This window comes from Notothenia rossii, assembly GCF_949606895.1.
Source record: "Notothenia rossii genome assembly, chromosome: 3".
Classification (NCBI taxonomy): domain Eukaryota; kingdom Metazoa; phylum Chordata; class Actinopteri; order Perciformes; family Nototheniidae; genus Notothenia; species Notothenia rossii.
In genome coordinates this window covers 94,651,803-94,669,729 of record NC_136901.1, presented here as the reverse complement: position 1 = coordinate 94,669,729, position 17,927 = coordinate 94,651,803, and the positions used below count along the sequence as shown (strand labels likewise).

At 39.7% G+C, this 17,927-nt stretch overlaps 2 protein-coding genes across 2 annotated transcripts in view; one reads left to right on the top strand and one right to left on the bottom strand.

The window, feature by feature from the left end:
• LOC307032686 (uncharacterized protein) overlaps nt 1-17,927 on the bottom strand; it is a 528,358-nt gene that overhangs the window by 274,376 nt on the left and 236,055 nt on the right. The gene's annotated exons all lie outside the window — the stretch shown is intronic.
• LOC307031214 (uncharacterized protein) lies at nt 6,505-16,763 on the top strand. The gene is made up of 2 exons (XM_079668122.1): nt 6,505-7,031; nt 14,348-16,763. Exons 1-2 carry the CDS (start codon nt 6,839-6,841, stop codon nt 16,312-16,314), a joined length of 2,160 nt encoding a protein of 719 aa, XP_079524248.1. The 5' UTR covers nt 6,505-6,838; the 3' UTR covers nt 16,315-16,763.

Genomic DNA, 17,927 nt, shown 5'->3' with positions numbered 1-17,927 from the left:
TCAGGATGAAAACTTGGACTTTGAAATAAAAAATTTTTTTTTGAATGATCAAAACTTATGACCCTGAAATAGCTCCATATTGGAGCCATAATATATCTTGTTTGTTTTAATTATATCTGCACAAGCTGAACGTATAATGCAGTTCCAACATTGAACACAGGATGGAGCATTCAACTTATGAGTGCAATCACCGGGTGATCAGATTAAGGTGTGTGGGACGGAAGCAAACAGTGTTTTGACCGTGTCTGGAGAAGCCCTGTCGAGATGAGCTGAGTTAAACCTGTTTGTATTCAGCGTGACTGGCATGCATATTGAACACAAAATAAATGGATCGATACTAGATTGAAAGAAACACGACCCGTATGGACATTGTTTTATCGTCTGGAACATGCGTCAGAACAAAGGTCTCCCGTTCCCATCCCTCAGTGGCTTGAGTATAGATTAGGTTAAATAGTCACTACAGGTAGAGTTGAGAAAATAGGGAGTGTAAAGCAGGTAGGAGTCATGAGGAATATTGGCGTGTCTGTCCATGGGGATCAACTGTGCTGCTGAGGCAGAAAGAAAGTCAGAAAGAACCAAAATAGTTGTTGATGCCGTAAGAAAGTTTCTGACAATGGTGGAAGTTATATTGGAGAGGAAGTACAGCGCCTGCTGGGAGAGGCTTTCATGTCCTCTCAGAGTCTTGAGCAATGATATTAGTGGGCTAGTTACTCGAGATAAGAGGTTAACATGGCAAGCTGTAATATGTTAATTTATTTTCCCTTTCTCTTATATTACTATTTTCCGTTTGCAGAGATGGCAAAAGTACACACATCCTTTACCCAAGTAGAAGTACAGATACTCGTGTTTAAAAATACTCTGGTAAAAGTAGAAGTACTGACTAAACTTCTTTACTCAAGTCAAAGTAAAGAGGCTTTGAAATGTACTTCAGTAAAAAGTAACCATAACTAGCAGCTGTTTTAAAAAGTACCTGACCTCCCTTTATATTAATAGAACAATAATGTCATTGTTAGCTAATGAATGTTTCCATGCTGAACAATGGCAACATGACAACGTTTCCATTGGTCCCTCTTCTTTAGAGAAGACCAGGAAATGATGGATCCACGGATCGTGTTCAAATCAATAGGCACGCAATGACTCTAAATAATAATGATCACGCCACCAAACACACATTCAGACTAAAGGAACCAGCCTGTTTGGAAAATGAGAGAAGTAGAAAGTACAGGTATTTGTATTCAACATCTAAGAAGTAGAAAGTACAGGTATTTGAGTTCAACATGTGAGAAGTAGAAAGTACAGGTATTTGTGTTCAACATGTAAGAAGTAGAAAGTACAGGTATTTGTGTTCAACATGTAAGAAGTAGAAAGTACAGGTATTTGTGTTCAACATGTAAGAAGTAGAAAGTACAGGTATTTGAGTTCAACATGTAAGAAGTAGAAAGTACAGGTATTTTTGTTCAACATGTAAGAAGTAGAAAGTACAGGTATTTGTGTTCAACATGTAAGAAGTAGAAAGTACAGGTATTTGAGTTCAACATGTAAGAAGTAGAAAGTACAGGTATTTTTGTTCAACATGTAAGAAGTAGAAAGTACAGGTATTTGTGTTCAACATGTAAGAAGTAGAAAGTACAGGTATTTGAGTTCAACATGTAAGAAGTAGAAAGTACAGGTATTTGAGTTCAACATGTAAGAAGTAGAAAGTACAGGTATTTGAGTTCAACATGTAAGAAGTAGAAAGTACAGGTATTTGTGTTCAACATGTAAGAAGTAGAAAGTACAGGTATTTGTGTTCAAAGTGTAAGAAGTAGAAAGTACAGGTATTTGTGTTCAACATGTAAGAAGTAGAAAGTACAGGTATTTGTGTTCAAAGTGTAAGAAGTAGAAAGTACAGGTATTTGTGTTCAAAATGTAAGAAGTAGAAAGTAAAGGTATTTGTGTTCAAAATGTAAGAAGTAGAAAGTACAGGTATTTCTGTTCAACATGTAAGAAGTCAAAGTAAAAAGTCGTCAGAAAAATAAGTAGTGGAGTAAAGTACTGATACCAAAAAGATGTACTTAAGTACAGACAAGGCCGTACCCAAGGCTGGATTAGTACCTCCCGGGGCCCCTGGGCACTGAGAGACAGTGTTGGGCAAGTTATGTCCAAAATGTAATACATTACATATTACTGTCTTTTTTATGTAATAAGTTACACTACTTTTATATTACTTTTGCGTTGCTTTCACCAAAATAACCACTGCCTGTAGGGTTATAAATTAGACATGAATGATCTCTAGTATATGTGGTGCATATAGAGACACAGACAAAAAGAATACTTGGCAAAACAAAATGAAGTTCAAGGGTTAAAATCCTGAAGATAATTTAACATTTGGTATTTTTGATCAGGACTGAAGTTGATTGAAAGATTTAACCCCAAAAAGTTTTTTAAAATATTAATCTGTTGTCATTTTAGAGCAGTTTTTGGAAGTGGACATTTTTGTCCCGAATGACTAATATGTAACTTTTTTGTGCAATCTGATTTTGTGCAAAAACTAATAATGCAAAAATAACAATTTTGCTGCTAATCTTTGACATATTCAAGACTGTGATAAAAAAAAAAAGAGCCAGTCACCAGATATGTATTTTTTGGAAAATAACTAATTTTCTCTGTTTTCATCATGAAAAAAAACAGCGGTTTCATGTTTTCAAAATGGCATTTAAAGGGTTAAAATCCTGAAAATGATTACATATTTGGTATATTCTCTTAGGGCGGAAGTTGCTTTAATGATTGAACCCAAAAAAGTTGTGAAAAAAACCTTTTAATATAATGTTTTTATCAAAGTATTTTGCAGTGGACATTTTTATCTCGAATGACTAATTTGCGTAGTCGATTTGTTACACAGTGAATTAAAGACCGATTTGAAAAATTGAAATTCCAAAATAGATCGAGAAAATAGCCTTGTTACAAAAAATCAAGCCATTTGCACCAACAAAACAACACAATATAATAAAAACAGTTGCAATAATAACATAATATGGTATGATCAATTCTACCCTTTTGTTTTTGCTCCCATATTTCAATTAAAAGATATTTTTCAAAATCAATATTGGTGGGGGCTCTTTTGCAAAGATAATCAATAACACCACCTGACAGTTGTTGCAGATTATACAGCATACTTGTTACTTACACACATGTGCGATGGTCCCAAAAACGCCAAAATCTGCACTGTAAAAAAATATATACATTTATTAGGCACTCTGAATAAGGGTTGACTGTGTAATAAGCGTGCCTTTTAATTGGAACAGGGGACTGCTGAATGCTGAAGTCCCAGGATACAATCCCAAGTTGACTGCATGATCCACTTACCTGTTCGCATCAACTGCAGGAGGTATTAAATGATGAATTAACATTACCTCAGCACTGCATAAGTGTGGTTGTCAGTCATATTGACAAAGAAGCACTATTATATTGTATATTGTATATTATGCGGCGTTTAAAAGGACGGTATTTCGCTTGTCAGATTCAGATTTCGCGGGTGTGCCGCGTGAGGCAGTGATGTAACCATAGGGATGTAACGCCAGGTTGATGCTGTGACGTAACGCAGCGTCGATGCTTTCATAAGTGTGGAAGTGGGATCTAAACTGGGTTGGAAAAACGATAGACGCAGCCCAGCAAAAAGTGAGTGTTGGAGAGGATTCTGTTCAAGTATTGGGAGAACTACACCATTAGATAAAGTATGGGGAATGATTAAGAAGATGAGGGGAATAAGACATCAGAGTAACCTGCCAGTATTAGAGATTGGAGGGGAAGTTGCCACTGGTGCTTTGGAGAAGGCAGAAATTCTAGCTGAAAATTTTGTCAAAGTTCATTCTTCGGAAAATTTGACAGAAGAAGGTAAGATCAGGAGGCAGGAAGTGTTAGATGAGCATCCTAATGTATATGAAGAAAGACATTCGTCGCAGAGTGTTGTAAATATACCTTTCTCTATTCAAGAGTTGAGAAGAGCATTAAGTAAGTGTAAAATGACTGCTCCTGGGAAAGATAATGTATGTTATATAATGTTGACCAAATGAAGTGATTTTGCATTAGGAAAGCTGCTGGAGATGTACAATAAGATCTGGGAGAAAGGGAAGCTGCCAATAATATGGAAAGAGTCAGTCATTATTCCTATTAGGAAACCTGGGAAAGATCCAACCAGTCCAGGCAGTTATAGACCTATAGCTCTGACATCACACTTGTGTAAAGTTATGGAAAGAATGATAACAGAAAGGCTGACATACTACATTGAGAAAAATGAACTAATGACTCCTTATCAGAGTGGGTTTAGAAGAGGGCGGAGTACTTTAGATCCACTGCTGTGCCTGGAGTCTGAAGTCAGGAAAGCCCAAGCGAACAAGGAGTGTGTTGTAGCTGTATTCTTTGATGTGGAAAAAGCTTACGATATGATGTGGAAGGAAGGATTATTAATAAAACTGGACATTATGGGTCTGGGAGGTAATGTATATAATTGGATTAGGGATTTTTTGTCTGGCCGTGCCATCAGAGTCCGAGTTGGCAAGTCATATTCTCGAAGGCATGAAGTTGAAAATGGAACCCCGCAGGGGAGTGTCATCAGTCCTCTTTTATTTTCTATCATGATCAATGATATATATACACAAGTAGGATCTGATATTGGTAAGTCACTTTTTGCAGATGATGGAGCTATTTGGAAAAGGGGCAGAAATGTAAAATATATTGTAGCTAAGATTCAGGAAGCCATTAGGGAAATTGAAAGCTGGTCTCTGACATGGGGGTTTAGATTGTCGGTGGAAAAAACTGAAACTTTATTTTTTACGAGGAAAAGGATAGGTGAGGAGGTTAGGTTAAAACTTTATGGACAAGATCTAAAGAAAGTGAAGACATTTCAATTTCTGGGAATATGGTTGGACGAGAGAGTCACATGGAGTACTCACATTGATAAAGTCGTAGATAAATGTAAAAGGGTTTTAAATGTTATGAGGTGCTTGGCAGGCACTAAGTGGGGGGCTGATAAAGCTGCTTTGAGGAACGTGTACACATCCTTAATTAGATCAGCCATAGAATACGGACTAATAGTGTATGGGTCAGCTGCATACTCTTCTCTTCAAAAATTAGATAGAGTCCAGGCACAAGCACTAAGGATATGCTGTGGGGCAGTAAGATCTACACCAGTGTCGGCACTTCAGGTAGAGGTCGGAGAAGTACCTATTTCTTTGAGGAGAAAGCAGTTAATTGTTCATTACTGGGCAAATCTACAGGGTCATAAAGATACTCACCCTACTAAACAAACTGTACAAACAAGTTGGGAAAGTAACAAAATTAAAAAAGAAAGTTTTTGTTTTTGTGTTTCGGAAATATGTAAGGAATTCAAAGTTAAAGAATGGAATATTAGTCCGACGGTGTTGTTATCAGCTGTTCCACCATGGTTGCTACCTCAACCTATAGTAGATTTATCACTATTGAAACGGGTACATTCAATGAAAAACAAATTCAATGTACAGGCTTATGTGAACACTGTTCTACATGAACAATATGGGCACTTTATAAAAATATTTACTGATGGATCCAAAAATCCAGAAAATGGTCTAACTAGTTGTGCATTTTATGTTCCTGAGTTAAAAGTCAAAGTGGGAAAGCGTACAAGTGATCACATTGCAGTATATACAGTAGAGATGATGGCTATCTCTCTAGCACTTCAGTGGGTAGAAGAAATACAGCCAATGCGAGTGGTCATTTGCTCTGACTCCAGTGCAGCTCTGGAGAGTATAAACAACTTCTCTTCAGAATGTCGTCAGGATATTTTACATGAAATTTTACAAAGCATGTTTAGGTTAGTTCATCTGGGAATTGTTGTTCAATTTATGTGGGTTCCAGCGCATGTGGGCATTAGAGGGAATGAAGTAGTGGATCAACTGGCAAAATGTGGTTTGAAAGCAAACCAGATTGATATTATGGTACCCATCAGTAGAGCAGAAGTCAAATCTTTTACTAAAGTGGTTATCAAGCAACAATGGCAAAAACTATGGGACAGTAACAACAAAGGAAGACATTTATATCAGATACAAAGGGAAGTAGGAACAGGAAGCACTTGGGGAAGTAGTAGAAGAGAGCAGAGCATTAACAGCAGGATACAATTGGGACACTCTGGACTAAACTCATCACTGCATCTGATTGGAAAACATCCAAATGGCAATTGTGATGGTTGCCAACAACCAGAGACAATACATCATGTATTTTTTAGCTGCCCGGACTATAACAGACAAAGATTCATTCTGAAAACTGCACTGGAACAACTCAACATCAAGGACATGGATTTCAAGTCAATATTTGAAAGTAAATCAAGAAATGAAGCAAACAAGCTGATCTTCAAATTCCTCAAAAGCACTGGTCTGAGGACAAGGATTTAGTAGGAACATTTAATAACTAAACAGTAGGTGGCGATATATGCTCCAAGTGGAAGCGATTCGCCATTAAAGAGAAGAAGAAGAAGAAGAAGAAGAAGAAGAAGATAGACGCAGCCATGCCCCTCCTTGTGGGAGCTCAGCTTCCATTGGCTCACACTTAACTCGAGCCCTCCATGTCGTCTCGTCGCTACGGTTCTCTCTTGTGTTCCTGAGAAAGTGTGTGTGAGCTCCAGCACTACTGATCCATCATCTGTGTGTCTGGATAAACCTCTGAATGGACTCTGTGCTCTTTTTTCTGGAGCTTTTACCTCGGACTATAGGAGCTAGCTTAGCATGCTAACTGGAAACACGTTAGCAACACTAGTCAGATTGAGAGTTTGACGGAGAGAGAAACGGTGTGTTTAACGGAGTCTGCAGAGAAAGGTGATCTAGGAAACATGAGTAAAGTCCAAATGCTGCTGTCGTTGAAGAAGCAGCAACTCACTGCTACTAATGAAGAGATATTTGCTCTGTTTGAACAAACAATAGCAGAGCTCGAGGAGGAGCTGCTTCTTTCCAAAGAGGAGAACAAGAGACTCCAGAAACTACTGGACGCTGTTTTACAGCCTCAGCTTCGGATACACAGAGCAGGTCTGTTCCCTTTACCCTTAATTAAGACTTTAAACTCGTCAGTAACACTTTATTATAACATTAATAACACTTTAGACCAGGGGCGCTGGAAGTGGGGTGCTGAGGGCGCTGCAGCACCCCCTAGCGTCAGGCAGGCGGAGCTACTATGCCTGCAAATTTTTAAATTTTTTGACATCTTTTTTGATTACATTTTATTGTGCCTGAAATATATTTTATTATTATTCAAATGATACTTTTAAACTATAAAATAAATTATTTAGCTTCAGGGAAGAAAAATAAAAAAGATGTTTTTTTAGTTAGTTTTTAGTCAGCTACTTTTAAAGTGACGCACAACACAAGTGACGAGTAACTGACCTGGTGAAACCCCGGTGTGGTGTCGGCTCGGCAACAGACCACTCAGAGCTGGTGATTACTTCAGTTTATTTCCACACCTGCATTTCAATGGACAACATAAAATGGACACGTGAGCTGCGTTTCTCAGGAGATCCTCACGCGGTATGAAAATCTCCTTTACAAAATAAGTCTCCAATAATCAACAGCACAACAATGATCGTATAGTGGTAGTATATAAAATGTGAAACATTAAACATAAACAAACTGGTGTACAAAACTCACATACCTGCATTTCAATGGACAACATAAAATGGACACGTGAGCTGCGTTATGGTGGAGAGATAGCACCACGCTTACGTTAGCCTATTAGCTCAAATTAGCTATAGAGAACCACAGTGACGCGTCCTAAAACCCGGAAGTAAGTTAGCATTTTTACCACTTCCGGTTCCTTCGATAAAAAGCAATGCAATTTCTCCATAGGATTTTGGAAAATAGCTCCAAATAAGGTCTGTGTTTGACACAAATTGAAGAGACAGATCACGTTTGTCACGAGTGGTTTATAAATCGTTGGATAATTTTTTTTAAACTAAATGAACTACCCAGCATGAACACTTCTATAGCCCTTATTAAAAACATTCGTTCCTCAAGTTGTAAAAATGTGCTAATAACGTTATTCTGAGAGTTATTTCCCTCTGCATTATGAACGTGCATCTAACCCACGGGACAGCGCCGCCCGGCACGTTCATGTTACATGTGCAGCACTACATGAGTTTATCTTTACCCATGGATGCACAATAAGAACGGACCCATATCACCTTACTGCCATCCCACGGAGCTGTAATAATGGATATATACTACATGGGCTGTAGGATTTAAATCTTGTACTTAAATGTTGTATTAAATAAAGTTAATATTACCGACGTTAGATTAACGTCCCTGTAGCTTCTTATTGCACTAAGAAGCTTATTGCACTGATATATATATATATATGCAATAATTATTTCATGCTAAACAAAGCTCTGTTGCTTGGATATCACTAGATCCTGTTACAGCGTAATATAAGTAAATAACGATTGATGTGTACATGAGCATAATTATTAGCTAGCCGCTAGCTGCTAACTGCCGCCTCGCTAATATAAAATCCATCATAATAACAAATCATTACCATTCTGTCATGAACGCGCGGAGCTGTTATGTGTACGCAAATTGACGTGCTTGATGTGAACGAGCATTTTGGTTAAAGTACTTCTCAGGCATGCTGGGTAATCTGTGACGTTTCGCTCTCTCAAAAGTTGGGCCATTTTATCATCATGCGCCAATGAGCAACTCTCATAGGAATGAATGAGGCCCCGCCTCCCACGTTGTATCCAGCTCTTATTATGCATCATGCACCTTACTCTCAAGAGATCCTCATGTGGTATGAGAATCTCCCACAATCCATTGTGGTAACAAAGCTACAGTAATGCAGGCACACGTTTGTAACACCAGATGGCGTAATTCTCCAATTTAACCAGGATTTTACACCAACCGTTATAACTCTGTTACATAGGCACAAAAAAGTATCTCGGGATTCTTTCTCACTAAAATCGCTAAATCTGCAAAAAAGATTGAAATAGAAGATGCAGGGGCAGGGCATTATTACGCAGAATCTGTGAAAGGGGCGTTATGCCTTATAATATTATATACAATATTATAAGTGTGTGGTTGCCTTCTAGTCACTTTGCTCAGCACTACTGCTTGTAGGCAGGCATGACGAGACTCTTCAGTCGACCAATGTTCAGGGGATGCGTGTTTAGTTTCCTGCACGCCTCGACGTAAGAGAGACGTAAGCGACGCCGCCTCTTAGCTCCGGATTCTTGCTTCTGGGCCGACAATTTTTTGGAGCTGGAAACGAACCGGATTCCGGAGCTAAGAGGCGTCAAGGCGGGGGCAGGGGCATGGGCGGGATCAACCTCCTGAAGACCACAAAGAAGTCTTGAATTTCGCATGTGATGTTTGTAAAGTTCCCAGTAAAGTCATCCCTTGTAAAGTCGTCCCATGCCTTCCGTTTCGTTTGAGCATAACCAAAGCGAACAGCGCTTCAATACAATCGGCCATTGTTGTTGTTATCGATGTGAGGGATTTCCGCGCGGTTTGGCTTTTATGAAGCAGGCACGTAAACAGTTACGTCATGATGCAAACAATGAGGCAATGACGCAGTACCACCCCGGCTCTGTGTGGTGTGAACCTTTTATATATACAGTCTATGGTGTGAACAAAGCGGGAGCAGAAAAGGGAAACCGGAGCTGAACCAGAAAAGAGCTACAACGGGAAAAGCGCTGGTGTGAAAGCCACATTATGTAGCCAGATATTAGCAATACCTTGATAGCCTACTTCTATTAATGTAAATTCCTCATTGTTGGTAAAATCATATTTTACATCTTAAAGGTGGGGTAGGTAATTCAATTCAGAAACACTTTTTGTTATATTCCATGGAATGCTCTTAACATCCCGATAGCAATGAATACATTAAATGCTTTGACAATAAATACATACAAATATTTCATCTGTGGAAGCTGTAGCGCTGTAAAAAGCACGACCAATCATCTGAGCCGGCCCGACTAAAGTAACTGGATGGCCTACCTGCCTGTCAGCCTTCCATCTGTGCACAAACTTATCTCGTGCCCTCATTGGTCATGTGCGCGTCCGTGTGTGTTGGAGGAGGGGCTCTGTAAGCAAGTCTGAAGAAAGGGGCAGATTTTTTTCCGGTTGTGTATTTTCAAATTCTAGTGCATTCGAGCTGGAGCCCACCCTAGTGTGTGTGTGTGTGTGTGTGTGTGTGTGTGTGTGTGTGTGTGTGTGTGTGTGTGTGTGTGTGTGTGTGTGTGTGTGTGTGTGTGTGTGTGTGTGTGTGTGTGTGTGTGTGTGTGTGTGTGTGTGTGTGTGTGTGTGTGTGTGTGTGTGTGTGTGTGTGTGTGTGTGTGTGTGTGTGTGTGTGTGTGTGTGTGTGTGTGTGTGTGTGTGTGTGTGTGTGTGTGTGTGTGTGTGTGTGTGTGTGTGTGTGTGTGTGTGTGTGTGTGTGTGTGTGTGTGTGTGTGTGTGTCCCCGTGTCCCCGCCCGCCCGTAATAGCGTGCACTGGAGTCCGTTGTTATGCACTGTGTGTGGTTTTTGCTCGGTGTATAGAGAGGCTAAGTCCCGGCCTTCTACTTCTACATGGTCCTTATTTTTGAAGAATTATGTATTGAAGTCAATGGAGAGAGAAAGATTATCTTTCGATCCCATTTGAATTGTGCCACGAATTATACATATGATGTTTGTCAATCTTAAAAAATAATTTCCATGTCAAAAAAGTCAATTTGTCGTAAAACCGTTGAAATATAAGACTATGAAAAATATGCGACTAGAAAGACCACAAAGTTGCGTAAGTGATGTCATTTACGTTACACATTATACTCGTGTTACTCACCGAAACCTTGTAAAGCCGGTCCCGCATGCTGGCTCTTACGGAACTGACTAACTCCCTTTGTGTGTATGTACAGCTCTCAACATGCCCAAACTTGTAGCAATTTTCACCTCTTTCAATACTTTGCCTTATTCTGAGAGAAAGAAGTGAAATGTGCCAACGTGACGGCCGTCTTGGTGTTGGTGACGTGCGCGAGACCAGAGATGTAGTTCATTGAGCGGTAAAATTATCTTTTAAATTGACAAACATCATATGTGTAATTCGTGGCACAATTCAAACAGGATCGAAAGATAATCTTTCTCTCTCCATTGACTTCAATACATAATTCTTCCAAAATAAGGTCCCATGGAGATCCACCGGAACGGGAGGGACTTCAGCATTACTGCAGGTAGTAGATCCTGAAGTAAAAGTACAAACACCACACTTTGAAATACTCCATTACAAGTTAAAGTACTGCATGCATATCTTATTTAAGTAAAAGTATGTAAGTATTATGAGACAATTGTACTTAATTATAATTTATTACGGAAGAGCAAACCTTCCAAAATAAATATACTAAAAAATAATACATACGTTGAATAATATGCCATTTAATGCACTGATTTAAATATTAACCAGACATGTAGGCACGAGTTGATTAAATGTGACATACATTGATCATTTAGTTTTAATGTGCTTTTTAAATGTGTAAAAAGCAAATAAAAAAAACACTTTGAATTAATTCAAAGAATATATATTTTGAGAGAGATGTACATACGGAGCCCTGGAGGGTTCATAGAGAGAAACATTTATAAAACTAGGCCACGTTTTATTAATTTGTGCGTTCACGATATACTTTCTTGTTCGCACGTTCCGGGGCACTCCGGCAGGACTTTAGCAATACATCGAGATTAAGGTTAAACACATTTCTTTCACTTGTGAATACACATATAACTATGGAGAACCAGATGTGTGTAAATTACTGTTCGTGGTAATTTGAAAACAAATGCCGGTTTCGGACACACAAACACACCGAACACACACACAGAGCGGAGCTGAGCACAAACACACACACATCATGTGCCCTGGTGACCGGACATCTCCTTCATGAAACGAGTAATAGGGGGAATAATCAGGCAGTTCAATACATTAGAGGTGTGTGTGTGGTTAGACGTAGCAGCCTCGATCTCTATCCAGCTGTTCTAATGAAGGGAAACACAGTGAAGTAAACAGTAAAAGGCACAGCTCTTTGCAGCTGGGGCTGCTCTTCTCAGATTCTGCTGAGTTACACGTTACTGCCTCCAGTGCCCTGTACGACGAAGCCAGTTCAACAGACCCTGGATATGTTTGAGTTACCCGGCTTAACTAACCCTAACAAACGCGATCTCGCTAAGCGGTCCTACGAAGCTGGTTATCAAAGTTAAAGTTAAGTTAAAGCCTTTTATTGTCATTATACACAGAGTATAACGAGATTCAGAGTGCAACTCTGTCCCGGAGTGCAACAAATACAAACACGTACATAACACTAAAAAACACGGCAATAGGACAGACAACATAAACAATCATACGGGGGGATAAATAGTTTAAAATATTGATATCAAAAGAGTAAATAAAGTGCATCCACCCCGAGATGGAGTATGACAGCACGCTCTCGATGGTCGCTCGGTAGAAGGACACCAGCAGCTTCTTGTTCAGTCGGTTCTTTATTTATCCAGGCGCATAAGATGGAGGGGAAACCTAGGCGTGACAGTTTTTCCACGAGTATGTCAGGTATGATGGTGTTAAAAGCTGAGCTAAAATCGACGAACAGCATCCTTATATAGTTGCCTGGGCCTTCTTGGTGGCTCACAGCTGTGTGATCAACTCAGTAAATCAACCAGGGTTTCTCTGTTTCCGGCTGAGAGCGCGTTCACGTGAAAGGGACAGGGTTAGCAACATTTGACCAATCACAAACATGGAGAAGCGTGCTGACAGCGTCTTTTTTTCTCTCTCCATGAACCTTTGGGGCTCCGTATATACACTAGTAACAGACGCAGTCAAAGGTTTGGACACATCTTCTCATTCAAAGTTTTTTATTTATTTAAATTGGTTCTACATTGTAGATTAATACTGAAGACATCAAAACTATAAAACAACACATATGGAATTATTATAGCGTTCAGTGGTTTTTGTGAGTGCACTTGAGGATACATTCAAAGTTCTTGAAATGTTCCGGATCGACTGGCCTTCATTTCTTAAAGTGGTGATGGACGGTCGTTTCTCTTCACTGAGTTGAGTGGGTCTTGCCATAATATGGATTACAACAGTAGTCAAATAGGGCTCTCCACTGTGCACTAACCCTACCTCAAACATATTAAGAAAGCAAGTAATTCCACAGATTGACTCTTGACAAGGCACATGTGTTAATGGAAAACCATTCCAGGTGACGACCTTGTTATGGGAGATTCCTTATTACTAGGGCTGCAACAAACGACTAATTTGATAATCGATTAATCTATCCATTAATGAAACGATTAATCGACTATTCGGACTATTATGCCTTGCACAATTTCTCAAATGCTCTTATTTAGCAACTTTTAGATTTAGCTTGAGGTTGTTTTAGGCATGTGGAAGCTAACAATGAAGACAATAAAGATGAATACTTGATTCAAAAACACATATATTATTAAATTAACTAAACACATTTTGAACAAAATTAACATTGCTTTTTATTTAAATTAAATAAATAATATTTCACATCAAAAGAAACAACAGTGTTTTAACAAATGGTATTAAATAATGTGATAACAGAACTGTAAACAGAATAGCTGAAACTTTAACAAAATAAATAACTCGGTTACCTCTAATCATTACCCCATGTTTGTATAATTGAGTTAACTCCGTGTGTTGCTGCTAGCATACATAACACCTGACGTGGAAACGTTACTCGTGGACGGGGCTAGAGAGCTGCTAGAAAGACAGTCGAACCCGCTGCATTCCTTGGCAACACTTTTTTGTTAACTATATAATTCCATATGTGTTCTTTCATAGTTTTGATGTCTTCAGTATTAATCTACAAAGTAGAAACGAATTAAAATAAACAAAAACCATTGAATGAGAAGGTGTGTCCAAACTTTTGACTGGTACTGTATATAAAAAACACACATATTTTAATATTTAGCAGGTTCCCTCATCTATAATCATTTATACAAGCGCAACTTTAAACATGTACAGCAGTAAAATGCAACATACAAAATAATCAAGAAACATCATAAATGAAACACTGACTGGGAACATTTTACTGAGCCATCATTACTATGACATAAGAGGGTGCCATAAAATGTGTTATGCCGTGTTATGCATGACCTCCAAAAAGGAAGTTATACCGTTTCCAAACCTAACTGTGCCGTACAAATCTTTGACATGTCTGTGAGTTTTGGCTTTACGTTGTGCACGCTCCCGCGAGGTGCAGCAGCCATGCATAACACGGCGAACCATCCCCCCCCCGTTGACAGTTCACGAGCATGCTTTCCCCTAGACTGTCCAAGACTGACATAACAGTGTGTTTCCTGTTTCCTGCAGATGTCCAGCAGCTGGTGGTGGTTAAAGAAGAGCCTCTCCCTGACCAGCAGGAGTGGAGCACCAGTCTGGACCAGGAGGACCCAGAGCCCCCCCCACACATTAAGCAGGAACAGGACGAACTCAGGATCAGTCAGGAGGGAGAGCAGCTTCAGGAGCTGGAGGAGGCTGATATCACCAAGTCCACTTTCACTCCTGACCCTGTGAAGAGTGAAGATGAGGAAGAGAAACCTCAGTCCTCACAGCCTCATCCAAGACAAACTGAACACATGGAAACAGAAGCTGATGGAGATGACTGTCGAGGACCAGAACCAGCCAGGAACTCAGATCCAGAGAGCAGTTTACAACCAAAGACTGAGGACCACACTGGAGACTCTTCTGAAGACACTGATGACTCTTCTGAACCTGACACTGAAGACAGTGCTGATTGGAAGGAGACCAGAGAACCTGCCTCAGGCTCAAACTCACTGAAAAATAGACAAGAATCTGTCAGTGATCCACAACGTAGTGCTGAAAAGAAACCATTCAGCTGCTCAGTCTGTAAGAAAGCTTTTAGATATAGAAAAGATCTATATCGACACATGAGAATCCACACAGGAGAGAAACCCTTTCGCTGCTCAGTCTGTAAGAAAGCTTTTTCACGGAGTGAAAATGTAAAGACACACATGAGAGTCCACACAGGAGAGAAACCATTCAAATGCTCAGTTTGTGAGAAAGCTTTTTCACACAGTGGGAGTTTAAAGGACCACATGACAGTCCACACAGGAGAGAAAGCACATATCTGCTCAGTCTGTAAGAAAGCTTTTTCACACAGTGGAAGTTTAAAGGAACACATGAGAGTCCACACAGGAGAGAAAGCACACAGCTGCTCAGTCTGTAAGAAAGGTTTTTCACAGAGTGGAAGTTTAAAGGAACACATGACAATCCACACAGGAGAGAAAGCACACAGCTGCTCAGTCTGTAAGAAAGGTTTTTCACACAGTGGACATTTAAAGACACACATGAGAGTCCACACAGGAGAGAAACGATTCAAATGCTCAGTTTGTGAGAAAGCTTTTTCACTGAATACACATTTAAAGACACACATGACAATCCACACAGGAGAGAAAGCACACATCTGCTCAGTCTGTAATAAAGCTTTTTCACAGAGTGGACATTTAAAGACACACATGAGAGTCCACACAGGAGAGAAACCATTCAAATGTTCAGTTTGTGAGAAAGCTTTTTCACTGAATATCAATTTAAAGACACACATGAGAATCCACACAGGAGAGAAACCATTCAAATGCTCAGTCTGTAAGAAAGCTTTTTCACACAGTGGAAGTTTAAAGGAACACATGACAGTCCACACAGGAGAGGAACTCTTTCCCTGCTCAGTCTGTAAGAAAGCTTTTTCACAGAGTGGGAATGTAAAGACACACATGAGAGTCCACACAGGAGAGAAACCATTCAAATGCTCTGTTTGTGAGAAAGCTTTTTCACTGAATACACATTTAAAGACACACATGACAATCCACACAGGAGAGAAAGCACACATCTGCTCAGTCTGTAAGAAAGCTTTTTCACACAGTGGAAGTTTAAAGACACATATGAGACTCCACACAGGAGAGAAAGCACACATCTGCTCAGTCTGTAAGAAAGCTTTTTCACAGAAGGAACATTTAAAGACACACATGAGAGTCCACACAGGAGAGAAACCATTCAAATGCTCAGTTTGTGAGAAAGCTTTTTCACTGACTATCAATTTAAAGACACACATGACAGTCCACACAGGAGAGGAAATGTACAGCTGCAATGTTTGTGACAAAAGATTTAAATGGCGTGGTCGTTTCCAAAGGCACAAGTGTGTTGGTCGTCAGTCCTCACAGCTTAATGAAATTCAAACTGAGGATAACGGAGAGGCAGAGCCTCCAATCAGCAGCTCGGCTGAACACATGGAATCAGAAGCTGACGGAGAGGACAATGAATAAGTCTTATGACAGTTCACACGTGAGAGAAATCTGTCTGACTGGATTAACATTCTTGTACAACATCCATATAAGACTTAAATGAGCTCCATCTGTATCAACATAAGTGGACAATATGTTTAATGTTTTTGTCATTCTGATGTATACGTTAACCACTGACTGTTGATGAACCATTTTATTTGGATTGAGGGCTCCAAGTTTCCATATAGGATGATTTGATGTATTCTTTATTTCTAAATGTTTTGTATCATTGCTATCCTGTTAATGAACCCTGTTTTACATAAATGTACCTGTTATCGGAGTGTTTTTGCTTCTGTAACTGTAAGGGAATACATTTTCCTATTTTGTATCCTGATGACCTAATGCTGTTACATGTAATACGTTACTCCCTAAGCCTGTTTTCACCCATCTGCAACCGATTCACTAATAATCACAAATGTTCATTTCTTTGACCCCTTGACTCGACTATTTCTTATTTAATAATCGTTACATCTCCTCAGGACCAAGTTCCCGTGTCCTGCCTTTCACCTGCTGCTCATTTAAGGTGGACTGACCTTTACAATGGACCAGCTAGTCTTAGTGTCTTAATGCAAACGTTTTGAAAAGTGACGCTAGACCAAAGACGTGCTGTTGGGCTGTGTGCTCTCTGCAGGACGGTGTCTGGACTCAAAGATTGTTTATGGTATGAGAGCTTCACTCTGCTTTTGTTGTCCAAACGACGCCAACAGATGGTTTTTAGATGTTTTCTTTAATCACCTTTTAAATGTATTTCTTCTAACATGGCACCCATGTGTTACATATCAAAATGTTCAGGACAATCTCTAGTATTGCTATATATGCACTATATTACTCACCTTAGAGCACTGTTTGATGAGATAAGTAGCTTAAAAGCTTAACATTTGACATCCGATTTTCGGAAAATCTTCAAAACTCTTGTGAAAACACAAATGTTCTCATGTGATCGAATTGTTTTGGTGTTTTACATTTGGTTACTAAAGTCTTAGGATTACAAAAGTAGTGAAATATTTGAATTACACTGTATATAAATGTCTAAAATGAAATGTAATAAATTCGAATTCAACTATTTATAAAAAACACTTTCACTCACCACTCGACCCAACCATGGATAAGCGGAAGAAGATGATGGACTTTCACTCAGATTAAGTCCTCATGCCATGCCTCAAAGCATTTGCGTTCCAGTGAGACACACAGGGCAACATCACACTGCATGCACTTCCAAGTTGTGTCCTTTCTCTTGCCTTGGAATTAGCAATGTAGGCATTTTCTGTGACCTGTGGTGGCCCTGTCTGTGGCCTTCGGCAGTCTTCTCCTCGTCCTCCTCTCTTGATGAAGAACACGTCCGTCAGTCTTCTCCTCGTCCTCCTCTCTTGATGAAGAACACGTCCGTCAGTCTTGTCCTCGTCCTCCTCTCTTGATGAAGAACACGTCCGTCAGTCTTCTCCTCGTCCTCCTCTCTTGATGAAGATCACGTCCGTCAGTCTTCTCCTCGTCCTCCTCTCTTGATGAAGAACACGTCCTTCAGTCTTCTCCTCGTCCTCCTCTCTTGATGAAGAACACGTCCGTCAGTCTTCTCCTCGTCCTCCTCTCTTGATGAA

What these genes read in the sequence shown, in the direction of transcription:
- LOC307031214 (XM_079668122.1), top strand. Translation starts at nt 6,839, where the DNA reads ATGAGTAAAGTCCAAATGCTGCTGTCGTTGAAGAAGCAGCAACTCACT. An exon ending in GCTTCGGATACACAGAGCAG is followed by an intron (nt 7,032 to 14,347) that starts GTCTGTTCCCTT and finishes TGTTTCCTGCAG; the next exon opens with ATGTCCAGCAGCTGGTGGTG.